General features: G+C 36.3%; 3 protein-coding genes across 8 annotated transcripts; 2 read left to right on the forward strand and 1 right to left on the reverse strand.

Moving 5' to 3' along the window:
• The first annotated feature begins 811 nt into the window (after positions 1–811).
• Positions 812–5,105, forward strand: lmod3 (leiomodin 3 (fetal)). Of its 2 annotated transcripts, XM_028453878.1 has the most exons (3): positions 813–1,371; positions 2,361–3,932; positions 4,904–5,105. In XM_028453878.1, the coding sequence occupies exons 1-3, from the start codon at positions 1,084–1,086 to the stop codon at positions 4,949–4,951; spliced, it is 1,908 nt and encodes a 635-aa protein (XP_028309679.1). In that variant the 5' UTR covers positions 813–1,083; the 3' UTR covers positions 4,952–5,105. The 2 variants fall into 2 exon arrangements, with proteins under 2 accessions (XP_028309678.1, XP_028309679.1); XM_028453877.1 differs by lacking the exon at positions 4,904–5,105 and having other exon boundaries at positions 812–1,371; positions 2,361–4,773.
• Positions 5,106–6,322: 1,217 nt separating this feature from the next.
• arl6ip5b (ADP-ribosylation factor-like 6 interacting protein 5b) lies at positions 6,323–14,084 on the reverse strand. Its single transcript, XM_028452583.1, has 3 exons — positions 13,821–14,084; positions 10,609–10,826; positions 6,323–7,441 (listed from the first exon to the last, which is right to left on the reverse strand). Exons 1-3 carry the CDS (start codon positions 14,000–14,002, stop codon positions 7,266–7,268), a joined length of 576 nt encoding a protein of 191 aa, XP_028308384.1. The 5' UTR covers positions 14,003–14,084; the 3' UTR covers positions 6,323–7,265.
• uba3 (ubiquitin-like modifier activating enzyme 3) lies at positions 13,753–23,438 on the forward strand. Of its 5 annotated transcripts, XM_028452580.1 has the most exons (19): positions 13,753–13,798; positions 15,418–15,509; positions 15,612–15,650; positions 16,675–16,783; positions 16,880–16,960; positions 17,076–17,158; positions 17,244–17,324; positions 17,430–17,473; positions 17,555–17,619; positions 17,694–17,849; positions 18,966–19,068; positions 19,152–19,262; positions 19,383–19,436; positions 20,701–20,737; positions 20,824–20,905; positions 21,016–21,116; positions 21,221–21,284; positions 21,359–21,413; positions 23,089–23,438. In XM_028452580.1, exons 2-19 carry the CDS (start codon positions 15,490–15,492, stop codon positions 23,175–23,177), a joined length of 1,374 nt encoding a protein of 457 aa, XP_028308381.1. In that variant the 5' UTR covers positions 13,753–13,798; positions 15,418–15,489; the 3' UTR covers positions 23,178–23,438. The 5 variants fall into 5 exon arrangements, with proteins under 5 accessions (XP_028308381.1, XP_028308380.1, XP_028308382.1 ...); XM_028452581.1 differs by lacking the exon at positions 13,753–13,798 and having other exon boundaries at positions 15,460–15,509; positions 15,612–15,674; XM_028452579.1 differs by lacking the exons at positions 13,753–13,798; positions 15,612–15,650 and having other exon boundaries at positions 15,452–15,587.
• Positions 23,439–27,058: the final 3,620 nt, after the last annotated feature.

The following is a 27,058-nucleotide window of genomic DNA, read 5'->3' on the forward strand; positions in this document are numbered from 1 at the left end:
AGGGCACAGAACAATGGCAGATTCATTGGGACACACTCACTGAAACCTCTGAATCCCAGACCGGTCTGCTTCCAAAACCCATTGACCAAATAAACCCTGTGTCTGGATCTGACCAGCAACCCTAAAACTTGACTCCGGCTCATTTAATCCTAAACCGCCACAATCCTTACACTATAGAAGACTGTAATTGTGCTAATATTTGCTCTATCTGAGAAATTCCACCAGTTTTCAAAAGCTAAGGAATTGCTCTTTATTTATACCGTTATATTCTGCTGCTGCACAACCTTTCATGTTTTTTGCGTTTGTTTTTTATTTTTGTATTTTACATAAAAAATGCCTTGGCTATCAGTTAGCTTTGCATCATGTAAGCTCAAACTAGATTCTACTTTCTTTTGCAAAACCTTGTTGGTGTTTCTTAGCCTTGCCAGCAGTTAGCAACATGATAGGCTAGCTAGTCAAATATAAGGATTAGCCTTCAATCTCAATGTCATCACTGTTGTTATTTGTTGTTTGTAATTTTCCATGAAGTTGTGAATAATTGAGTCACGTGAAGAGTTAAAAAAAAAATGTGTGTTTTATATGTATCTGAATCTCCCTAATATATTTGAATCTTGAGTCTTGCTAATACTAATTTAAGGCTGAAAAAGCAACAACTTATTACCACAATGAGAATCTATTCCACAAACCTTAAAGACTGGTGCTGTTTCACCACCTCATATGTTACATCTTCCAGGGGTTTCTCCCTGGATTTTTGTGAGAGCCTCCAGCCTCCCACTTTGCCCATGTGAATGATTCACCTGCTGTTGTCAGTCGAGCACTTTCCTTTTGCCTAAAAGCAACTGTCATCCTAACAGTCCAGCCAGCAGGGAGAGGGGGCAGTACAAAGAATGTTGGTGTGTCTTTCCCTCGCATGTATTTTAAATATCTTCCGTGCAGTTGACGGTTTAATTTTAGAAACAAGCGTAAGACAAACTGTTTCAAGCTGCAGTCAAAGTCAAAGGCTTAGTCTGTGCTGTCCAGAGTTAGAGCTCAGACCTGTATTAGCCTCACTATTAATACTGAGAGGAAACTAAAGGACTGAATATGTCTGACAGTAAAGACATTAAAGATCTCGAAGAAGAGGATATAGATGAAGATGAAATCCTTGCAATGCTTTCACCTGAGGAGCTCAGGGAGCTCCAGAGCGAGATGGATGTTATCATTGCTCCAGATGAAAAGGTACCTGTTGGACAGAGACAGAAAGACCAGACGGAGAAACCTCCAACTGGGACGTTTGACCACAGGTCACTGGTGGACTACCTCTACTGGGAGAAAGAATCAAAGAGAATGCTTGAAGAAGAACGAGTGCCCACAACACTGCTACCCAGTGAGGTATTAGTACAACCTCTCATATCAACATGGATATGTCATCAGTCTCTTTGTGTGATGATGGGATTCAGTAAAGTTTGCCTCTTGATTTTTTAATAAATGTTGCTTGAGATCACAAGAGAAATGTTTGAATTTGGTAAATTTGTTTTTGTGGTTATTTAAACTTTTGGTAACACTTTGCTTGAAGTTTTATACATAAGGCTGTTATTATGCTGTGTTTATCTGTCATTAGCATGAATTAAGTGTCATGAAGGCTGTCATTCAGTGTTGTTTGCTAAATTATGATACCTTTGGAGCTATGTTGGATTTTTTTGGGTTTGGTGGAGGCAGGGTTGGCCTGGGACAATAATTCAGCCCTGGCATTTTCTGTCCAGACCAGCCCACTACATTATCAGCAGACACAATGTAGAAGGCATTATTAAGTCAGTGATGCTCAACATGTGGCTTTTTATGTCATAATTAAATGTTTTATTCCCCCATAAAACCTATTTCATTTGGCTATTTTGCAACTTCCTTTGTCCCATTTTTGCCCCTGACACTTTTTTCAGATTTTAGCTACTTTTTGCCAATAAATACCCCCTTTTTTCCTCTTTATTTGCCCATTTTTGGGCACCCTTGACAGCTTTTGGCCCATTTTTGTCTCTTAACACTCTTTTCTTGCCACATATTTGCCACTTTTGAACCATTTTTGACCACCTGTTACCATGGCTGTCTCCATTCGCTCGTAAAAATAAATAAATAAATAAAATGTAGTAGAGGGATCTAACGGGGTTTGGGTAACGGACGACACTTAATGGCAACCTTTATGACACCTTATTCTTTCTTATGACAGGTGTCATGTTTTAATAATGACAGCATAATGTCAGTCTTTATATATAAAACTTCAAGTGAAGTGTTTAATTCATTCTTGTGATATATTTGCCTAATTTTTAATTTAAAAAAAAAGCAACAATATGACAGATATTTGATCCCCAGTTTGTTGTTTTCCCTAGAAAGTGCTAAATGAAGAAGCTGAAAAGAAGGAAAGAGCAGAAATGTCTGACAATGTAAAATATGAGGTTTATGAAGTGATCGAAGAAGTAATCGAGGATGAAGCGGCGGATTGTGAGGACGGAGAGGAAATTATAGAGGAAGTAATTGAGGAAATAGTTGAAGAAGTGGATGAGGCTGATGAAAGAAAAGAAGAAGACTTGGGGAATGAAGACTTTAAACAGCCTGATAAAGACAAATCGGAAGATGACTCGAAGAACCATGAGGAACTTTCAGGTAATACAGAAGAAGTCCAAGAAAAGAGGAATACAGGTGATATTCAACCCAATTCAGAACCACCTGTCAAGCAAGACACTCCAGAAACAAAGGAAAACACCTCTACGGACAGTACGACTCCTCCACAGGAGCCAGAGAAAACAGAAAGCAATGAAATACTCAAACCGAAAGAAGAAAAAAAAATTAACAAATTAAAAATTCCTAATTTGGCACATAATATTAAAATGACATCACGACCTTCAGGCAATGAGACAAATTTGGAGTCAACGCTCGATAAAATCCGCAATAACAACCCATCCGTCACAGAGGTGAACCTCAACAACATAGAGAACATTCCCAAAGAGATTCTCTTAGACTACGTCACTGCGCTGAAGAAGAACAAACACGTGAAGACCTTCAGTATCGCCAACACTGGTGTGGATGAAAACATTGCTTTCAACCTGGCCAACATGTTGAGGGAGAATCGCAGCATTACGACTCTGAACATTGAGTCTAACTTCGTCACGGGAAAGGGTATCGTGGCCATTATCCGTTGCCTTCAGTTCAACGAAAGTCTTACAGAGCTGCGTTTTCACAACCAGAGGCACATGTTGGGTCACCATGCTGAGATGGAAATCTCACGTCTGCTCAAAGCCAACAACACACTCCTGAAGATGGGCTATCACTTTGAACAGCCAGGACCCAGGATGGTGGTCACCAACATTTTAACCAGGAATCTGGATCGCCAGAGGCAGCAGAGAAAGGAGGAGCAGAGGCAGCAGCAGCTCAAAGAGCAACGGGAGCTTATGCAGATGTATGAAAACAGTTTGAACCTACCTCCTGGTTTGCTCCAGATGCTGGGATACATACCGCCAATGGAGGCTCTACAGGACCATGGGCTTGTCCCACCATCATCTGAGGTAGCTTCTGTTACCCAAAACCACAATGCAACAGAAAAGCCAGAGCCACCAAAACAACAAAAAAAGCACAAAAGCATTCCCAAACAAGCCTCAACCAACTCAGCAAACCCACTACAGAACGTCCAGCTGAAAAGAACTCCCAAGAAACGAGATCCATTTCTGGAGCTGGATGCAAGAGACAGCAGAAGAGCTGAGAGGGAAAGTTTCCAGCTAAGAAAGACTCCCAGAGTCAAGGACAGTGGCAGTGGAGAGATGTCGGATGAAAAAGCAAACCTTACTGATGTTATAAAGACTTTGAAACCAATCCCTCGCAGACGAGTTCCTCCAAAGGTTGACCCCACTCCTCGTGATCAGCTCCTCAGTGAGATCAAAACCAGCAACGTGGCATATCTCAAATCTGTGAGTATTACCCTCACTTTATCACCATGGGATCATTTTGAAGTTTATAAAAAATAAACAGTGCTGGAGAGAACAGAAGACACTTATACAGTAGGTGCTTTACGGCGTATTAGCTGTTTTTGGATAATCTAAGTCAGGGATTTAAAACTCATTTTAGTTCAGGGGCCAAATACGCACCAGTTTAATCTCAAGTGGGCCGCAGATTATAGCTGGTAAAATGAGCAATTTTATAATTTATGCGCTATTGTTTGCAATTCCATGTATAATAGAGTTTAAAGTATGTAAGGCAATCACATTTCTTTAATTTTTGTGACCAATTTGTATTTGATTTTGAAAAATTTTGAGGAAAATTAAGAGTATTTACAACAATTTCAGATAAAAAATAAAATAAAAATGACAGCCATCATGTAATATAGGCATGAAAAAACAGTGAGACCAGGGTAAAAATGTGCTGTTTGAAATTTGTGTATTTGGAGGTACTGAGATATCTACAACTGAATTAGTTGGTGATTTACACAATGAGTCATGGTTTAGCTGTCATTTTTACTTTCTCCTGCGGGATGAATTGGGAGCTTTAAAGGGCTGGATTTGGCCCCCGGGCCTTGAGTTTGACACAGGTCATCTAAGTGGATCATCAAAATCCACTTATTGTCAAATCCTATAAATCCTATAGCTAATATCTAACTTACCAGGGCATGGAAATCTCAGCTTCCTCTAATCCCATGGTCAAGTGCATTGAAATTGTTTTTTTTTTTTAACCTAGCTTTAAAGAGAAATAATGATAAATAACCGTAGCCTATTTATTTTTCTAATGTGTTTGGAACTAGTGCTGGGATTGGGTGGTGTTTTAGAGCAGTGTTTTCCTCTTGATAGAGAAAATGTTTTAAAAACCTTGGTTTATTATATTTTTCATCAGCATGTCCTATTTAGTCAAATCCCTGGAACACACTGTTCTCTGTTGCTGCTTGCAGGTGCCACTCCCCAAAGTGCTGGAATCAAGTGAAACAAGTCTTCTATGAGATTATTCCTCTGCTGCTCCTTAACCAAACTGTTTGCCAACTGGACACGTGATTAGTATTTAACTGCCTGGCACGCAAAATGTGTTATCTCATGCTTAACTGTGTGATTTTTTTGAAAGTTTCTTTTAATAAACGTGTTAAAACATGCTAAAAATGATTCATTTGATTTTTCTTGGGACGCTTTCCAGTCATCCAGGTGGATTGTACGATAGTTTATGTGACGCAATGCAGACAACAGAACAGGAAGAACATGTTGATTACAAGAACGCTCCCGTGCTATTTGGACACTTTGTGATAAGTTTAGTTGCTGAAAAATTACTTGTGATTACTTTTGCCAAGGAGATAATATTTGTTGGTTTGTCTGTGAAAAGTTTTTTTTTTTTTGACATATTTTGATCATTTTAACTAAAGATAGACCTCACGCCATGGAAGACTCCATTGGATTTTGAAGAGGATCCGGATCAATATACTGATTCTGGATCAGTTTCAAAAATCAAAATATCTCTGTTTGTAATTGACTGACCTTTATGCAATTTGACTCAGTTTTGTCGGTTTGGTTTCTCAATTAACCCACCAAATTTGATGTGTATTAATGCCAGATTTCACATTTTATCGCGTTTTATCCTAAAAATGGTGGTTCCCGTACATTTGGACCTACTGTATTTTTAATAATGGGGATAGAAATGTATTCCAAGCCTTTAAAGTGTAAATGATCATGGTAGCATGACTAGGATCACTGATCTAAATCAGGGGTTCTCATTAAATCATTTTAGAATTCGACCAACCAAATTTAGTTTGTCAAAAATAGATGTTGAAAACACACATTTTTTTTTAAAAAGTGAAATCTATATATTTTCCTGTGTAACATGCATTTCACAGCAGATTTCTGAGAAATCTATGTTTATGTATAATTTTTTTAAATTACCAAACAAGTTTTTTTTTTTTACTATGGTCTACTGTCGGTGCTCATTTTTGACCAGCTGTCCATGACCCACTTTTGGGTCCCGAGCCACCAGTTGAAAATTGCTGATTTGGTTCCATTAACCAAGCCAAGACCATATAAAATGTTTTTAATATTGATTTTTATTGTATCTCATGCATGCATTAGCATTCTGAATTTTACTCTCAATTAATGGTATAACGCATGTTTTATCAACATGTCTTGGTGTATCTCCAGTTAATGTCTCCAATATTCTGTGACTTTAAAGTATTGAAGAAAGGATGGATGAATCATCACCACATTAAACACGATGTACTAACACATTACAAATGCGTATTAGAAGAAAAAGCATCTCACTGCCAGCTGTTGTGTAACATTTCCTGTCTTAATTTCAACACATTTCTTTTAAAAAAATAAATAAAACACACAAATCCAGTTGCTTTAATTTTTATGTGGGACAGCCGTGACTTTCTTCCATTTCATTTCTTTTTATGTCATAAAATACATAAGTGACCTGAAGTGAAAATGTCAGGAATGTAGAACATGGCTTCCATTACACACAAACTTGTCTTATTAAATCTCTCTATTAAAGTAGCTTCACAAACAGAAATCATTGTGTATGTCAGACTAAAATACTACTTTTGACAACCATCTGTAGTATAAAAGGAAACAAAACAACACATGGGTATCAGCTTGTCCAACATTAACCTTGAACAAAAGTGTGCGATTTAGGATCAAAATGACAATTTATCAGCCAATAAATATACTTTAACATGCAATGTATGAACATAAAACACCAGGAATAACGACGAACATGTCGCTACATACATAAAGGAACATTTAATGCAATATATAGAATGATAATGCTGCACGTGCCATTCGGTTTTAAAGTATTGCATAGCACATTATAGACACCCCGCTATTTTTGGTTACAAACAACCCCAGATAATGCTATTATCGCATATTAATGTTTATACAGCCCCTCATACAAGGAATGGGGTTATTGCTGCTAGTTACAATGGGCAAAGCTTACACTTGTGGTATGGTAGCAAACTAACGAGGAAAAATTAACATTTTTAACAAACTTAATTTTACTAAATGAAAAAAAAAAGGCCCACTGCATCCTGTTCACACGTTTGTTTTTACTGAAAAATATTTGATGATTGTGTCAACAAATCCAGCTTTCCTACTTGTATCATAGCTACAATCTCTTTACTCTTTTTTTTTTTTTTTTTTTTACATAAACACAAAATATCAAAACAAAAAATTAGAATTGCAAATATTGGTAACTTCACACTTGTATTGTATCGATGGATCTACGGATGCTATTACATGACGTGGGTTTGCCTTTGCACGCGTGGGGATGCTGGAGTGTCACTCCTTAAGTTTGCCTTCAATGAAATCCTGAATCTTGTTAATTTTCTCTTCCTGTTGATCGAGGAGATCCATGATCATACCCATCGGGGTCTTCTTCAGCCCAACGCCTTCCATCTTGTTTTCCATTCGGTTCTTCATGTTCCGCAATCTCAGAGAGGCGTGGATCAGGATCACTGCAGGGGAGAACACACTCAGTACATTTCAGTTTACATTAATAGTACGGTATTAGTAGTTAGTATTCATGAGAACTTTTTATGTGAACTGGGGATGGGCAATATGGACCAAAATATTTTTACTCAAAATGGCGATACACGATAGAAATCTCGATATTTTTAAGTCAATAAAGTCAGAAAGGCAATTATTGGTTAAATTTGCTAATGAAAAATGCTACAGCATGAGCCACTTTTGGCTTTTTCTCCTCTAAGAGACAGCACGTGTGAGTGAGTGAGTTCTATATTGTGGCTTGTTTAGGGGAAGGTCTGGGTTAGGAAGCACTCACTGATCATCTAACTGTGCTTTTCCAGCTGTTCTGAGAAGTAGAGAAACTCCTAAAATGAGTATTTTAATACAAAATGAATCGATGTAGTACCTGATAATATAATTTTCTATATTACCAAAATTGAAATCTCAACATATCTTGAATCTTAATATATTGCCCAGGCCTAGTGAGAACCCATGGTCAGTGGTGAAAGTAATTGATTAAAAGTACTCACGTCACTGTAATTGAGTTGATTTTATGGGTACTTGTACATTTTTGAGTATGTTTCTAAATCAATAATTTTACTGGTACTTAAGTAAATTTCTAAAGAAGTAAAGTAATTTGTCACATTAGATTATGTTTTTTTTTTTTCCATTTCACGTCTAATTGAACATAATCCATATGTTCTTAGTCATACCAGTTCTGATCAAAGTTATTCTAAGGTTCAGGTTAAAGTTTCTCCCTATTATGTTGTTACCCACATGACACTGTTTTAGAGTTCATAAATATAGCTGAGCCTGAGAGTTTTGATTTTATTTTATCTTGATTTTAATTCATTGGTGTTATTTTATTAAAAAAACTAATTGTACTTCATGACAAAAGTTTTATTTTACACAGATGCCTTTGTGGAAAATAAAGGAAGTTCCAATTGTGCAAGATATCTAATCTCTTCCTTTCTAAGTTTATACATGAGATGTTTACTGTACGCAAGGGAACCGTGGCAACAGGGCTGCTTGTTTATAGAAAAATAAAGAATCACGATTCCCATATAAGAGAATTTGAGTTGTTTTGCTGCGTTTCAAGACCACTAGCAACACATTTCCTTGTGTTGGCCTGCAGGCTAGCTTTAGCAAATGAAACATATCTATAATTGGTAAAAAAAACAAAAATATATATATATGCATTTTTCCCCCTAAATAATTGTTTTTTCTTGATTGTGTTATTTTTCTAATCGTTGGTTGTAATAATCAAAATTGTAATCAAATTTTGATTAAAACAGCCTTACGTGGCAAGATGTATTCCCAAAAATAAATGTCGGGGTGACAGTAACAAGTAACTTTTTTTTTTTTTTTTGAAAGGGACATTGATGAACAAATGTAAAAAAATCACATATTGTAAATGCACCAGTGTTAGCAAAAATGCTAATTTGCAGGTGTTGTCCCTTGGCAGGTCACAAAACAAACATTATTCACGAGGCTTAAAGTACATAAATGCAATACAATCAGTCAATCAACAATACAAACTAGGGCTGAACGATGTTGGAAAACAATCTAATTGCGATTTTGTTCCTCAATATTGCGATTTCATATGCAATTATTTTTTCAAGGGCCTCTTGTCATGTATTTTTCAATGAACACGAGCAATAAATCAATCTGTTTCATAATAAACTATTTCAGATTTATTTAAACTTTAAATAAATACAAAATATACATTTTAAAGCACAGATTACAACAATAAAGCAAACAAATCTGTGGCTTTACCTCTTCAACATATCATAACATAACTATACATTTAATGAAACATGTGGACTGCACTTCTTAAACACGCTCTGAACTTAACAGGACAATACAAGACAGGACAAGAAAAATAAATAAAATAAAAATAGAAAAAAATCGCATTTTATGATATCGCGATAGCTCCGTTTTACTTGTACATCAGCACAATTTTAAATCAAGTAACAGGACTTCTGCTTTACAGCTCCGCCCATAGCATAATAACAACAGTAGTGGAAGGATGGAGCCATCAGAGAGGGAGATAGTGAGAGCATGACATCAGCTGGTAAAAGTGCCTCTGTCTGAATCAACAACCCATGGCAACACGACAACACGGGCAGCTGAGAGCAACCCTCCAGGGATGTGATCAAACCGCCTGCTCTAACATTTCAACTATGACATTAACTCTAAACCAGCAATTATCCAAACCCTTGTGCTGCTGCTGACAGTCTGACTCTGTATCTATCTTTAGCACTTCTTTGAAACTTCAAAGTTGGTAGTACGACTCCGGCTGTTATGCTTCATTTCATCTACTAACCATTGAGTTCAATGACTAGAGTGAGTCAGACGTGTTAGGAAAGCCTTGCTCATGTACTTGGTCACCTCTGCTATGCATGCCTGTGTGACTCACTGGTTCCCCTGAGCAGCTTCTGTTGTGTGGCCTTTTACTCAGAAGAACCTGGATGTTTGTTAAGCTATAAAGAACACAAAGTTTGGAGCGCTCTGAACAACTTTAACGTATGTTAAGTGGAACAAAGACGACAGTGTCTGTTTTAAAGGTTAAGATCAGTGTGGGAAGGTGTCCAGAAAGTAGCAGTGTTTCTCAAGCTATGGGTTTTGACCTGAAATGGGCCAGTGAGATGGTTAAAGGTTTAAACTATTTGATGACTATTACTATGACTTTACTAACTATTCACTTTGGTATACAGTGTCGTTCACACGAGTAACGAGTTTGTTTGTTTTTGGTGAAATTTAGATTCACTTCAATGATATTTATTTAGACTCTGCGTACACGTACGTACATTCCTTACATTTACCTTTGTCAGTTAATTAGGGAATTTAAATTCTTCAATAGGAGCATGAAAAACCAACTACGTACAGTTTCACTCATACTTGTTCTCTTTCATTTATTTTTTATGCTATGGGAGCTTTAGATGTTTTTTTTTTTTTTTTTTTTAAACAATATTTTTTTATAGCTTTATATGTGCTCATTGATAAATGTCGCATTAGAGAGCTAATGGGATCTGTTTTTGCAGCCATTTAAAAATTGAAAAGGTAAACAATAGAGCAAAAGCATGTTTCAAACATATCTAAGGTCCATCATCAGTTACACTGATTGAGCGGGAGAGCTAATCTGATACTGACTTACCCAACAAAGGGAAGGTGATTCCAAAGATGAAGACCAGGACTCCACCAAACAGAGACAGGATGAAGTAGCTGGTGACCATCACCGCGGCAACAAAAAGGGTGGGGTTCTTCCTTTTGAAGTTCTTGACGACGGTCTGGTTCTCCCCAGCCCACACCGAGCCCATGAAAATCAGAGCCACCACAGCCCCTCCCAGGAACATGCCAAGTGGATTCAGGAACCTGTGGAAGGTAACAGTGGAGTGAGAGGTGCGGCTTAGGCTTGTAACGCTGCTGTAGTATTCTGACATTAAAAAGTGAAACATGTTGATGGTTTGATCTATAACTGACAGAGACCAGTCTGACAAGAGTTACTGCTATATTATCAACCCTCATAAATAAATTACTCCACTTTATTACAGCCTTTTATTGAGATGAGACAAAGAAAAACATGCATAAACTAGACGCGAAACAATGCAAATGATCTGTTTTGATGCATCGTTTAGTCTGGTCTGGTCTAGACTACTTTTCTTGAAGCACCACTTGATAAAACACTTAGAAATCGATAGCAATTATTACTTTAATTTTTTTTTTGTTAATTTGCTTAATGTTTAAAGGAAGCTGTATTTGTAATTCAATTATTTTGTAGTTGGATACGCCCCTTACAGATATTGGTGTTAACACATTGTTGCAATTATTGCACATTATTACAGCCACAAATGTTATGATTTAAATTGTTATATTTTACTTTTGAAGTTAAATGTTCAATGCGTCATTTGTATTTATAATTTTTTTTTAATCAAACTACTTTTGATTTACCTCAATTTGGCACTCTGGCTGTTTTTATTTTCAGAATAATAACAGCTGTTATAAGGCCTTTATTCAAGTTAAATCTATTTCAAAGTTATACTGATGTACGCTTATTTGTTTAGTAAATTAAAAGAGATTTTTGTGTCACGTCAATCTGTTATTGAACAGATCAAGAAGCATATTAAAGACTGCAAAACGTGCGATTTCTCTTATTTGATTAATTGAATAATCATTTTTTCTTAAAAATGGATAGATTAATGGACTACTAAAATAATAATTTTACCATCATTACACATAGAAAACATCTATAATGTAAAAAGATGTCATTCCGGTGTCAATGTTTTACATGCAACTATCATAACAACTTTTAATATTTTTTTTTAATCTATTTGAAATAAAAATAAGATATTTTACATTAGGGATGTCCCGATACAACTTTTTCATTTCCGATATGATACCGATATTGCAGCCTTGCGTATCGGCTGATAGAGATATCAGCATGAATCATACATACTTTTATAACTTTTTTTTTCTTTAATAAAAAAAAAAAACAATAATTACTTATTTTGTAGTGTTTAATGTTAGAAAAGGCTTGATCAAGTGATGTTTCTCAAACAGAGAACAATAGTCAGCAACAATAGGGATGAGAAAAACTGACCTATTTATTGTTAACCAATTGGTTACATACATTTTAACCTTCAACATAATATCTATAGTAATCTACAATTGAATAAAATAAATTTAAAAAAAATCAGAAATTTGAATCCGATATTCGTTTTCAGGCTGATGTCGGACCGATATACCCCCTATTTTACACAATTACAGCATATTTAAAAATTGCACACAACTCTGGGAAATGGGGCTTTCCTTTTTCCTTATTTAAAAAAAAAAAATTAATATTCTGCATCATATTGAAGGTAAAATATTCCCTGCATCCAATTACACTTAAAAATAATTAAAAATGTAATATACGCTTTTTTTTCTCCCTCGCTTTGCAACTTTCATAGTAAGCAGTGTCACCACAGCTGGATTTTGCCCTGAGCCACAGATTTTGATAATCATGATTTATTCTAAAAAAAATGCTTGTATGTTAAAAAACCTGTCTTTAATGATTAAATAACTGTCATTACAGGACGGCAACCTATATAGTAAAATGAACTTCCCTTTATGAAAGCAGAAAACCAGGTTAAAAAGAAAGAAAGGTTGAGTCTTGGGTAATAAAAGTCAGATGAGCTAAAAAAGCAGCTGCATCTGACTAACATTACCAAGTGCTATTCAAAGCTGTCAGGGCTAGCGCTGCTAAGACACGGTGGTAGATTTTAGTCATAGATCTGTTCTCTGTGTGAGTGACGAGTCATGTTTTTTTGTCTGACAATATGAGTGATGATGTAAGCTTAACGAGTCGCAAGAACAACAATGGCACTTGTATAATGTATGATAAAGTGTTTAAGGCAGGGGTGTCAAACTATATCTAGTTCAGGGGCCAAATACGGAGCAGTTTGATCTCAAGCGGGCCACAGATATTATGCAAAAAACAAGTAATTTTAACATTATTGTGCCATAGTTTGCATTTCTATGTATACATAAAATACAAAATAAGCAATCAGTGATATATATATCAGTCCCAACAACACGATCTTCAATTTAAATTGTTTTAGATTTTGAGACCAATTTATTTCAGAGAAATATGTCAGAATTTGCGGGAAAATGTAAGGATTTTGTAAGAATTTAGAGTTTTATTCCCAACTGTTTAACGATAAAAATGACTGCAATCATGCGATATAAGCACCGGGAAAACTGCGAACCCTTGCACATATTGTTGAGTGTCATTTACACAATGATTCGTGTTTTCGTTGTCATTTTTACTTTCTCCTGAGGGCCGAATTGGATGCTCCAAAGGGCCGGATTTGGCCCCTGGGCCATGAGTTTGACACAGGAGGTTTCAGGGAACATGGTGTTTTTTTTTTGTTTATTTCTTGTTTTTTTTTTTCTTTCTTCCAATGTTAAACAAGTTTCAGTAAAGAAACTCAAAATGTTTTAACATACCAAGTAGGGAAGCTTTTAGATAATTTGCTGCCCCTATCTTTGTGGAAACAGTTCAGTAGTAATAGTGACCTCATTCTCCTATTAGCAGGACGATACAAGGCCTTTCAGGTGGAAAAAAAAAAACTAACTGCAAAAAGTGGCAAAAATATAAATCCATATGGGTTAGAAATAAGATAAAGTCAAATCAAACGTCACTACATATCTGTGAAAACAGTAGGGGAAGTAGGATAACATATTTAGCTTAGGTTAAAAGCATCGCGTGCAGACGTTAAAAGAAGGATGAGTTTGGGCAGCAAAGCACCAGATGGGACAGGAACACCGGAACACGCTGCATACCCTAACCGGGTGTGGATGCAAAGGTATGGCTGACTGAACACTCACCCCACGATGAGGAACACCACCAGGGCCACGGCGAAGTAGTTGGTCTGGTAATACATGAGGTTACTGATCACCCGGTTGTTCCATTTGGTCAAATCACCAAACTCCGGTTTAGCAAAGCGATCGGTCCCCGGGAAAAAGTCGTCCCACTGTCTGAGAGGTGCTAGCTCCATACTGGCTGCCATGTCTGTAACAGGAAGTCAGAAATGTACCAACCCACACGCTTCTTCTGTGTGTGTTATTATTACAAGTCAGCTGGTCACCGAGGAAGGAATATGACTGATTCTGTACTCTCGCGAGACTTTACCCAAGTCTCCCTCTTGTGTTTTTTGTATTTACTTAAGTCAATTTTATGCTTGTTTGCGCATTTTCCTCCCTCGGAAGTTTGAATGTTCAACATCCCCAGGGATCAGTAAATAAAGTAAAAGTATTTGTTTTCAAGTGTATGATTAAAACTTGAACTAAATGGAGCGCAATAGTCTGGAATCCATTCTAATCCCCTTGTATTATTCATACACCCAATTTCTTACAAAAAGTAAGATAAGATAAAATACAACTTTATTGATCAACCAATGGGGGAAATTTAGATGCTGCAGCAGCTGCCAAAAAAATAAAATAAAATAAAATAAAATAAAATAAAATAAAATAAAATAAAATAAATAAATAAAAACAAAACAGAGAAACAGGAAATATAACAGCATCACGCAATATTTAAATAAGAGAAGAAAAAAGACAATATAATTAAATAACACAAGGTATAAACACTATGTAGGAAATTGGAAACAGGAAATATAACAGCATCAAACAATAATTAAATAAAGGAAGAAAAAATACAATAGATTTAAATAATACAAGGAAGTGGGTGTGGCTTCGCCAGGCTAACGCTCGGAAACCTGTTCATCAATTATTTTTTTTACATGTTTTTATTTTATAAAGATAGATATGTGTTTTATTATTTAATCAAAAAGTATTAAAACAACAATAACTTCACTTCAATAAAAAAAACACATTTTCAATCAAAGGATATATTTGTGTTCAAAATGAAAAATTTAAATTTATGACACCCAAAAATAGCATTCAAACACTTAAACACGTAAATTGAAAGTGCTTTTTATTATTATTTAAGCCACTTCTTTTTTTTCTTTTCTTTTTTATTGAAGTATAAATAGACCAATCTACCTCCATAAAAAAAACAGCTGTGTACCAATAAATATGTCCATGACTACGAAGATACAGCTAAAATTCTGCATTTATTAATCGATGAATTGTTGAAAAAATAAAATATAAAATAAAATAAAATATCAATTGATTAATTGTGTGTTTAGGGTAAAAAACAGAAAAGAGGATTAATGCGGTCATTTTTACTTCACATGGGCCAACCTCACTGCCAAACATTTCAGTGTTTTTCACAGTCTTTTCTCCCCCCCCCCCTTTTTTTTTTTTTTTTTTTTTTTTAGGTTTTAGCGCTTGTCTTACATTTCATTTATGAATCTTAACATTCCACTGTAATTTTATATTTAATTATATGTTATGTATTGGAGTGCTTTTACTTTCATGATGATATTTTTTTTTTTTTTCACTGAAGATGTGTTTTGCGCAGCCTCGCCCAGCTGCGCAGCTTTGACTCTCCTGAACACTGCGCACTGAATCGAGGACATGGGACTGTGAAAGTATGGCGGATGCCGAGCTGCCGTAAGTCTCAATGAGCAGAAAACCTCATTTTACCCACCAACAGCTTACCTTTTTCACGTCCATTCCCCGTCGTTTCAAGTATGTATTATGTTCTTTTTACAGGGAAAAGAAAAGAAGGCGTATAGAGGACCTGACTGAGAAGTTAGTGACGAATGCTAAATGAAGGTCTCTGACTGGCTGCAGGGCCAGGAGAGACGAAAACACTGGGTTTTTTACAGTAGATCAGCCTTATTAACGGGGTTTACCGTTTTTACAAGTCAACTAGTCACTGTTTGTGGAACAACTATTCAGAGTGTATTGTAAAAAAATCAGATCAGGCTGTCTTAGCCTTTTCTGTTTGTGTCAGAACATCAACATTAACATGGATTGTGTGCAGGAGTTGTAATTTTACATGGGTTTTGATGAGACACCAATATGCTTATGTTTATAAAAGTATGTAAGATATTAATTCAGCCATCTTTCCCACTTCATCATCCTGATTATTCACACTGGAGACAATCACTGTAACTTATAAACATTTACTATAATGGCGGAGGTAGCAACCTTTACCACAACGGGGCCACAAATATGTGATTTTCTGATCCGAGGGCCTTTGAACCAAGCAGCAGCCATGTTGAAAGTTTCAGGTCAATCAGAGCCTGATTCGCAGAGATATTTGAGGAACACACACACATACAGACAGACAGACAGAGATACCTTGCCTTATAGATAGATGACCGTTCTGAGCATTGATGCAGGGTAAAACGTCGAGTTTTTGTCATTTCATGTGTTTTCGGTAGCTAAAACTAGTTGAATGCAGACACAGTCTCTCCCCCAATGCATGTTTATGTTATTCAGTCATCAAAATTACAAAGTTGACATTTTGATGCTTAACTGAAACGAAAACAAGACCGTAGCATTAAAATAATAATAATGAAAACAATAAAAAAAAAAAAAAATTTAAAAGTACCTTTCAGGCCACCCAAGGACACTTTACAATAAAAACAGAGTAATAAAAACAGTGCAGTACATTATAAAACATAATAATGCAAAAAAGATGTATAAATGTACTTTGTTTTAATGCTTATTTGTATTTCATTTTTGAATAATAGGACAGGAAACCAGTGCTTAAACCAGTCTGTAGCTTGTATTAGTGAAGGACATGCTGGTTGTGTTGTGTGCTCAGAATGGCTGTAGATGGAGGCTATGACTGGGACGGCAGGTGGAACCATGTGAGGAAGTTTCTGGAGAGACCTGGCCCATTCGCTCATCCTGACTTTGAACCTTGCACTGAGGTGAACATCAGGAAATCCTTCTCAGAAACTGACTGTCAGGGCATTGTGCTGTGTTTTTTTTTCATTTTCTCTGCACTCATAACCTCTTTATGTCAGTCTTTACAGTTTTTGCTGGAGATGTGCAAGATACTGGTCATCGGTGCTGGTGGACTCGGCTGTGAACTCCTTAAAAATCTGGTAGGATTTTACTTTGACAATCACACTTTCAGCAAAGATGCACTGACTTTTCTGCTTTCTTCAGTTCTTACTTGAAAAAAAAAAAATAAATCATGTTCTGTTATTTTTACTCAAGGCGCTGTCTGGTTTTCGCCTTATTCATGTGGTTGACATGGACACTATAGACATCTCTAATCTCAACAGGCAGTTCCTTTTCAGGTACAATTCACTGTTGTTGTGTACACTTTAATTGAAATATTCACCACTATTATAGCTGTTTAATGAACCGTTTGATGTTGTTCAGGCCCAAAGATGTTGGACGACCAAAGGCGGAGGTGGCCGCTGACTTCATCAACAACCGCATCCCAGGATGTAAAGTGGTCCCGTATCTTTTTCTACACGCAACTCTTTGAAAACCACCTGAATTTTACGTTTTGCTGTTTAAATATATTTTTTACTACAGTGTAATTACCTTATTTATGAAATGCAGTCACTATAAGAAGATCCAAGACTTTGATGAGTCTTTCTACAGGCGTAAGTTTTAGTTTTAGCCACAGCGTTGACTTAAATCACAGATTCAAGTTGTTTTTTTAACCACTGCTGTTGTTTATGCAGAGTTTCACATCATCGTCTGTGGGTTGGACTCCATCATTGCTCGGCGCTGGATGAATGGGATGCTTGTAAGATAAAAAAACGACAGTTTCTCCTTTGTTAGGATGTAGTTTTTAATGGACTTATCTTTTGCCTTATCCAGATTTCCCTTCTGAGCTACGAAGATGGAGTCCTAGATCCCAGTTCTATCATCCCCCTCATCGATGGGGGCACGGAGGGCTTTAAAGGAAACTCTCGTGTCATCCTGCCTGGCATGACGGCGTGTATCGACTGTACGCTGGAACTTTACCCCCCACAGGTATCGCTCACCTGTTAATAAATTAGGGATTTGTGATCAGATTTAATGATTTCAATGAGCAATGTGGTCGTATTTTTTATTTTTTTATTCAAATCAAATGTACTTAAAGCATTGCATCAAAAATAATCTAATCAGTAACATGAGTTGGGATTAGGCCATCACTAAACAGTCTTAGTGATGATTTGTTTATGTGTTCATTTGATCCCCATGAGCTTTCACCGTGGTGGTTGCTAAACTTCCTGGGGTCAATCGAGACACATTTTCATTACACCAACAAATTAATTAAAAAAAATACATGATATATACATTAAGATTGGTAAAAAAAAACATGATTTTAAAGCATTTTTAAATCTGTGTAAAGTTGACATGTATTTTACGTCTCTGGGAAATTTGTTTTACAAGTGAAAAGCTCTAAAAAAAAAAAAAAAAAACAGACATTTGTAAATTGTTGGTATTAGGACGATTGGTGACTAAGTTGGATTTTTTTTATCTTTTCTTGAAATCATCTCGGTTATTTTTTAAATGATTAATCGAGCGTTTATTTTTTTCGAGGCATTGATTAATTTAACGATTCATTTTTCCAGTTCGATTCAATTTGAATCCATTCGATTATCGATTATCTCCCCATTAATTGACTAAAAGTAATTTATACATGTTGATTTACATATCTAAAATCTAAAAAAAAACATTAATTCCTTAACATTGCAATATATGTTTATTGCTCTTCAACTCAAAATTCCAAAATAAAGTTCAAGTAAGAATAGAAAAGTAAATAATAATGCATTCAGAGTCAGAGGTAGCATTCAATAACAAATAAAAAGGCAGTGGGAGCCGGTAGTCTGTCATGGTGTCCTTCCTCAATCAACAGAATTTAAGAATTATGTTGAAAAAACAAAAAGTGCATCTTTTAATTCTTCATTCACATGAAAATAACTTTAAGTAATACACTCTGCCACTCACATTTTTCTTAAACTCAAAATTCCAAACGCTAATACAGAATGTGCTTCTCCAACAAAAAACGTTGACGCGTTGTCCCGTCCCTACTCGATTGGTCATTTCAAATACTGTTCTTTACAAATATTAGTAAATGATGATGGTGATGGTTTTGTTTTTCAGATAAATTTCCCCATGTGCACCATCGCATCCATGCCGAGGCTCCCAGAGCACTGCATTGAGTACGCAAGAATCCTACTGTGGCCCAAAGAGAAGCCTTTTGGAGGTAAACTACACACAACAATACACAATAAATGTTTTTCATCATCTTTGTGTAAAGTTTAACAGCATTCGCCATCGTCTTTACAGAGACGAGTTTAGATGGAGACAATCCGGAGCATATTCAGTGGGTGTTTAAGAAATCCATAGAAAGAGCTGCTGAGTTTCACATCACAGGAGTGACCTACAGACTGACTCAAGGTCAGAATTTACATCATCATAAACACATTATTTCTCTCTCAATTTTGGCAGATTTTTCTCAATTTTAATGAGTGGTGATCATAGCATGTTGATTATTATTTGTGTGTGTGTTTCTGATAGGAGTTGTGAAGAGGATCATTCCTGCTGTAGCATCTACCAACGCTGTCATCGCTGGTATGGGAATGTTTGTTTCAGCTATTTAGAAAAGCGAAGCATGTGTTTTGTATTTCATGTGTTTGATATTTAAGGAGCTGATGATCGTCTGCTTACCCACCCAACGCTGCTTATGTTTTAACCCACCACCAGCTTTTAAACAAAAATAATGTAAAATGTCCCTGTAATGAGTTGTTGCAATGTTCTTTAGCACTAACTTTGATCAAGATTGACAGAACACTCCTTAATATACAGTGCCGTGAAAAAGTGTTTGCCCCTGTTCTGACTTCGGGTTATTTTGCATTTTTATCACATTTAAATGTTTCAGCTCGTCAAACCAATTTTAATATCTCACAAAGCCAACCCAAGCCTCAGAGGTGAAAACTACTGTTGACAAAAAAAAAACTCACAAAGGCTCATCTCACATTTGCCAAGAAACATCCTAATAATCCTCAAGACTTTTGGAGAAATATTCTGTGGATCGACGAGATGAAAATAGAACGTTTTGTGAAGTTGTGTGGCTCGTTAGATCTGGGTAAAAATAACACAGCATTTGAGAAAAAGAACATCGTACTAACAGTCAAGCTTCACTTTTTGAGCACCTGGACGACTTGCTGTGATTGATAAAACAGCTAATTGCAGAAAATCCTGAAAGTGAACATCTGGCCATCAGTTTGTGCCTTAAAGCTCAAGCACTCAGGTTGTGCAGCAGGAAATCAAACCAAAACATGGCAGCAAATCCACCTTTGAATGTCTCGAAAAAAAACAAATGAAGTTTTTGGAGTGGCCAGGTCAGGTCAAAGTCCAGAATTCTATCCAATGGTGCTGTAATATGACCATAAACAGTCAGTTCATGTACAATACCCCTCAAATATGGCTGAGTTAAAAAAAAATTGTCTTCTCATCACTTGATTTCAGTTATTGTTTCAAAGGGGCTAACCAGCAGCTACTGTATTAGGTTCAGGAGGCAATCATTTTTTCACATTGGGACAGATGGGTTTGGATTTTTTTTCTTTTTAATAAATAACATAATTTAGAAACGGCATGGTATATAGATTTGATGATCCAAAACATTTAAGTGTGATAAAAATGCAAATTAATCAGGAAATGGGCAAATACTTTTTCATGCCACTGTATGTGGCCTCCTCAAACATAAATTAAATCCACATTTTCAACTATTTCGGTAGTTTTATTTTCTACAAATGTGGATTATTGATGGTATTCCAGTGGTTCACAATGATTCCAAACTGCCTTTAACTGTGTTTTACCTGCTTTTGTTCTCTAGCTGCCTGTTCTTTGGAAGTTTTTAAAATCGCCTCAAGGTTTGTATCAAAGTAACTTTTCTGAACCTTTGAGTCAAATAAAATGTGTCGTTGGATAATTTAAACCAAACTTGTTTTCATTTCAGTGCATATATTCCTTTAAATAATTACCTGGTTTTTAATGACGTGGATGGACTCTACACTTACACGTTTGAAGCCGAGCGAAAGGTTTGTTTTGCTCCTAATGGAAACCAATAGCCCTTTACTCAGCAGCTTCAAAGTGAATTCACCCTCACAGATGATGATGATCTTTGAAAATGTGATTGATTGATTGACAGGAAAATTGTTCAGCGTGCAGCCAGGTTCCTCAGAATCTTCAATTCCCTCCTTCCGCTAAATTACAGGAGGTATTGGAGTACCTGATGGAGAACGCCTCTCTGTGAGTGCTCATATTCAACACTTTAGAGGAACATTTAGAGTTTATTAACACCACAACCACATCACAATAATGTGCTCGTCCTTTTCTGCCCCCGTTGTCCTCAGACAAATGAAATCTCCTGCCATCACCACAACGCTGGAGGGAAAGAATAAAACGCTGTATCTGCAGGTATTTAACTTTACAGAACACACACACTTCTTCTATGTTCTTCAGTTTTTCTAACAGTTTCAATTTAATTTCAGTCTGTTAAATCCATTGAAGAACGAACCAAGCCAAACCTCTGCAAAACCTTGACAGGTATGGAAACTATCAGTGGAACTAGTAGTTGCTATGCAGGGTTGGGGTCAAATACCATTTTCAGTTACAATTGCGCCAATTCAATTATGATTACAGTGACCAGCATTTTTTCCAATTACAATTACAATTGTTTTTTTAATCTTCAGAAAATCAATCACAATTACGTTCTCAATTACTGAAGTTCAATTACAATTAGTAACAATTACTGTGCCTGAAATAAATACCCTAAAAAACGTTAACTTTTCATTTGTGTTAGCTTGCTATTAGCATCTCTTATGATAACGGTTCCTAAATTGGCTGTAAAACACACTAAAAACAAATATCTATCATCTAATTTCTTTCCTATTTATTTATTACTTTTTTTTCTTCGTCTGCACATGCTGTCGCAGGTTAACACTGCAAGAAGTGCAATCTTTTATAGACAGCAATGCATTTTTTGTTATTGCAATTAAATAAATTAATTTATTTTAATGCATAATTGTGACCATCACCAGCCCTCCCTAAGGAAGGGTAAGAAGCACTTTATTATAGGGAGGATATAAAAAGAGGGCAGTGTTACACCTAGGTGAGGGGGAAAGGAACAGGGAAGAGGGAGTCAGGGTAAGAAATGGAAAGGGTGGAGAAGAAGTGAGTGGGATGTGATGTTATAGTTGTGTTTATTATTATTATTATTATTAGTATTCCCCCAACAATGCTGCCAGAGCGATAAGCCTTAGTTATTTTCAAAGTCAGGACCCCCCCAAGGGCCTCCGCCAGACCATCATACCGGTATGTGGCACGCACAGCCCGAGGCGGTAGAATCACCGAAAACGGCCCTGCAGGGCACCACCCAGGCAGGGGCCACCCCACGCCGCACCTGCAGGCATTCAAGGGCACAGCCCACGCCACCAACCCCGGAAGACCCCCACAGAGAGCGGCCTATCCAGCCAAGCCCGCTGGATCCCAAGGGCGCCCCCCAGGACCGGGAACCCCCCAAGAGCAAGCCCCCTGGCGAAGCCCCCCGATTGCCTTGTTAGGCTTCCTAATCGATGAAAATCTAGCTTTAATATTTTTGGTGCGTTCGTTTGAGCTTTTTTTCTTTTGTGTAATTATGTATGTAATTACGATTGTGACAGCAGCAGATTTTTTAAATTACAATTACAACTACAATATTTGCCTTTCCTGAAGAAAATGGGTGTGAAGATGCAGGTACTGCCCTGCATTAGCTTAATAATAGCTAGTATTAGCGTTTGCATTAGCTAGTGTTAGCATTAGCTAGCAATAGTAATATCATTAGTTAGCATTAGAATTAGCAATAGTATTAACCTAAAGCACTAACTTAGCATTAGCCAAGCAATAGCATTAACTAAGCATTAACCTAGCATTATCTTAGCATTAACCTAGTCCTAGCATTAGCTAAGTTGTCCACTCTAAAAATGGGATCAGTGCTGAAAAGTCAATGCAGTTTCACAAAAAATGTAATAACTCAAAAAATTTAAAAGTTACAAATGCCAAAAGTACAAGCATAAATCTTGGGAATGTTTTGATATCTTTTTTTCCAAAATCGGACAAACGGGATAGGAGGAGTTAACGAAAAAAATGGATAACGATATCCTTGCTAATTAAAATTGACCCTAACCCTGGTGCTAAGTGTTCAAAGTGACAGTATTTCATTATTTCCCTTCCTCTGATGCAGAGCTGGGTTTGTCTGATGGACAGGAACTGGCCGTGGCCGATGTTACCACACCTCAGACGGTTCTGTTCAAGCTCAACTTCACTACCTGATCCTCCATTAAACACAAAGAGCACTGATGTGTCTGATGCTAACTGGATGCTTGTAAATATTATGAGCGCTGTCGCACCTTTTTTTTTGTTCTCAAAAGGATCAGCTGTTGTTTAAACGTTACAAAGTTTCGTGTTTTTTCTATTGCGTGTGCTTCCTTGTGCTTTATTGTGCGTTGTCGGCCTATATTGCAGTTATTTCCCTATTATCTGGCAAGTATAGCGATGTGCATCATAAAACTGAATGAAGTTTTTTTCCCTCCACAGTTGCCTCTGTCATTTTTTTGTTGACCATGACATTTGGAGCCCAAACACACAACTCTCGGGTCTTGAGTCCCTCAAAGAATGATCCAAAAAGAGCTCCGTTTTTATTCAGTCAAACATTACCAATGAATTAGTAAAACATCATTTTAATACTCTGTATTTTTAAAGAGCTGCATTTTGTTCCCCAGTTGTTCAGTACCAGTGTTTTTTTTTTCATATCCAACTCAAACTGTCCCCCCATATACAGTAGTTTGAATTTATGAAAATGTTACAGAGGAAAAACAATGAGTGAGAATTTAAAATTCTCTGGAAGACTCCATTAAAACCGATGCAGGTTCTACATTAAAACATCATCTGTAGTGTATTAAACTCTGCTGGCCTTTCAATACAGTGATGCAAGGAAAAGATATGGGAAGCCTCAGATTGGCATTTATTGCGTTACTTCTGATAAGGGCATGATTTTTCAAGCAATATTTTTCTATATTGTTTGGTTGTTTAGTTAAAAACCACTAATTCTAAAGAGATTATGTATTTTTTTTTTTTTTTTTTTGTTTTTGCAGATCTGCTAAACATTTATTCTTTGTACTATAAATGGATCCCAGCTCATTTACTTTAATCTCTGAGCACCCTAAGGAATGAGGCTGCCTCATATCAAATTTAGTCATTTGAGTCATTTTGGATAAATATCAAGTCAGATGCAACCACAATTCATTCAACTCATGCTTTTAAAAAGAAAGTTCAAATGGCTCTTGTACCATGTTCATAATATGTTACTGCTATTTTATTTTGAAGTGAATCGTAACGATGATAAATAACACATTTGTATGTAAACTATTGTATAAACTGGGTAAGTTCACAAAGGTTTTAGATAGAGATGTTCAATAAAGTACAGGTACATCAAAAATTACTGGTAGTTTCAATAAAGTCATCTACAAACTGATGTTCAATAAATCAAAGTTTCTAAATAAAACAAAGTAAAAAAAAAAAAAAAAAAAAATGTTATTTGTCGATGTATTCGAGCCTAGATCTGCGAACATATTTCAGTTTTGCACTCAGTGCTGTAATATGCCTCAATTAAAAATAAATACATACAGATATATGCCATAAACAACTTAATACATAAAAATAAATAGCATTTATTGCATATATTTCAGTATTAAGTGATTATTTATTTATGGCATATATATTTAGACATTGAGTGATTAATTTATCTATTTACTGTATGGCATACATCTGTAGGCGTTTATTTATATTTGAGGCAGAGTTGGTACTCCATACCATGAGTCCTTATTAGTTGATTAAAACACAATGTCAATGGACGTAAATGAAACGCTTTGTTCAGCTTCTCACCACTTGGTGACAGTAATGTGACCATTATTTATTTTAAAAAACTACTTTAATCTTTACCAATGAAAAGTTTAGCCACTTTAGGTACTGGGTTTCACTATGGAAGAAATGGGCACATGTTAGAGCCTGATAACAACACCAGAATTTTTATTAAATAAATAAATGAATGTAATAAAACCCAAAATGTTATAACTGGTCAATAGTGTAATAAGATGCTGCCCAAAATGTAAAAACATTTTACCCTAATAGTGTCGTTATTACATTGTGATGTAGGATAAATATGTTTTCCCTAATAAATTGACTCACTCGATGATGTAATAGAATTATTACAGTAATAGGGGAAAAATGTTTTGCCTGCCCCATAATGTAATAACAAACCCCAAATGTAACAACTTTACATTTTATGCATACGCGGTTCCCAGGACCAGCGGTGCTGGGAAATCTTATTGTAATTGTTATAATTTTTATTATACTTTTTTTCCCCCTATTTTTATTATTCCGTTGGTAAAAGTGGTGCTGCAGGCTAAACCATGCTAGATGGGGCGGTGCCATTTGGAAATAAAAAAAAACTCACATGTCCGCCAGCGTGAGGCGCTATAACCAAGGTCAATGTGTTTTGACCTATAACTCCCACACCGTATGTTGCACGTTCAAAAATCTCATATTCACAGATTCCCTGAATCACCTGGCCTGGGCCACGCCCATTTCCGCCTATAATTGTGTTGGCGCAATATTGCGAAACCTGGAAAACCTACTTTTTCAAACTCCCCCTTGGGGTTTTGTCCAATCAGTGTGAAACTTGGCACATAGAGTCTTCAGTTGGACTTGATCTGAAGTTGAGTAAAGAATTTAGTTCGGTCAAAATATGCGCAAATTATTCACAAATAAAATTTTCTAGCTTGCTATAAAAACACAAACTGGTGTATATCTCTGGCAAAATAAATGTTAACAACACCAAATCTGAGATCCTTGGTTGGCATGTGACTGTAGGGATATGAGCCAAATTTGAATAATGTAGGCCAATAGGGGGTGCTGCAATTATGGGAAATGTATATCTCTTAAATGGCAAGACTTATTTTTACCAAATTTGGTGGGTATGACCTTGGGTCACTCCTGAGGCCATATCTCAAAGTTAATTACGATTCGTCAAAGTGGGCGTGGCTTATTACAACATAAACAACAAACATTTATTTCAGCTGAAGTATTATGATGAGGGCTGTGAAACTTACAGGATATATATAGAAGAGCACACAGGCCACCCATACCAAAATTTGCACCACTAGGTGGCGCTATAATGGGTGTAAATGCATTTTACTTCAATGGGCTCCGCAAAACATGGGGCTGAGTCGTGCGGGAAGGCTTGGCCCTCTTCTATAACTGCTTGCAGTTTTTATTATTATTATTATTATTATTATTATTATTATTATTATTAATAATAATAATAATAATAAAACGTTTTTATGTTTTGGTCTCTTACATTATTGACCAGTTGTAACATTTTGCATTTCATTAAAAAAAACGTAATTACATTTTTGGCTCAGCACTTTTGTTACATTATGGACCAGTTATTACATATCAAGTTTTATGACATTTTTTAAAAATAACAATTTGGGTCGTTTTTATGAAATTATGACTTAGACAATGTTTTGCAGTAAAATCTTACTAGCTTGTGCAGCCATTACACAATTACAATGCAATTATTTAAGTCTGATTCAAGGCTGTATAAAACTGAAACTCCCAACTGCTGAATGGACATGGTCAGATACCACAGCACATCTTTGAACTATTGATTCCACTAAAATTCCTCTTCTGTTTCTAATCATTTAGGGACATGGTTGACATGTTATTTACATTCCAGAAGGCAGGTTAATGAAACACATACTGTTAAAAAAAAAGGAACAAGAGGACTTTGGCCTCATCAGTAGCAGCTCATCCTCAGTGTTAGTGCATGATGTGATGTGTGTCACATTGACTCTAAGCTTCTTAGAGGCGCTAATGAAAGTGGCCACATATTGTCCGGAGGGACAGATGGTTGTGTCTTGATGAAGCTTTAATTTTCCTCACGGGTTCTCAGAGCATCATATCCCTCTGCATCATGTCTGGACTCACAGTCACAGTCAGGTACCAGCTGCAACATCTGCACTTTCTACTGGTTCTGGATGCACAAAGCCTGAACTGAACTATAACCTGGAGATATACCCTTTTGCAAACAAGTGCTGGACTCTTTTCTGAGTGCGTCATGAGTGGAGGATTCATCATGCACAATAACAGTA

Source organism: Gouania willdenowi, chromosome 7 (assembly GCF_900634775.1).
Source record: "Gouania willdenowi chromosome 7, fGouWil2.1, whole genome shotgun sequence".
Lineage (NCBI taxonomy): Eukaryota > Metazoa > Chordata > Actinopteri > Blenniiformes > Gobiesocidae > Gouania > Gouania willdenowi.

Coding starts and splice junctions, on each gene's coding strand:
- uba3 (XM_028452577.1), top strand. CDS start 15,520: ATGAGCAGAAAACCTCATTTTACCCACCAACAGCTTACCTTTTTCACG. Junction 16,784..16,879: donor ACTTTGAACCTTGCACTGAG/GTGAACATCAGG, acceptor TCTTTATGTCAG/TCTTTACAGTTTTTGCTGGA. Junction 17,850..18,965: donor TGGAACTTTACCCCCCACAG/GTATCGCTCACC, acceptor TTTGTTTTTCAG/ATAAATTTCCCCATGTGCAC.
- lmod3 (XM_028453877.1), top strand. CDS start 1,084: ATGTCTGACAGTAAAGACATTAAAGATCTCGAAGAAGAGGATATAGAT. Junction 1,372..2,360: donor CAACACTGCTACCCAGTGAG/GTATTAGTACAA, acceptor TGTTTTCCCTAG/AAAGTGCTAAATGAAGAAGC.
- arl6ip5b (XM_028452583.1), bottom strand. CDS start 14,002: ATGGCAGCCAGTATGGAGCTAGCACCTCTCAGACAGTGGGACGACTTT. Junction 10,827..13,820: donor GTGGTGTTCCTCATCGTGGG/GTGAGTGTTCAG, acceptor TACCTTCCACAG/GTTCCTGAATCCACTTGGCA. Junction 7,442..10,608: donor AATCACCTTCCCTTTGTTGG/GTAAGTCAGTAT, acceptor TCTCCCCTGCAG/TGATCCTGATCCACGCCTCT.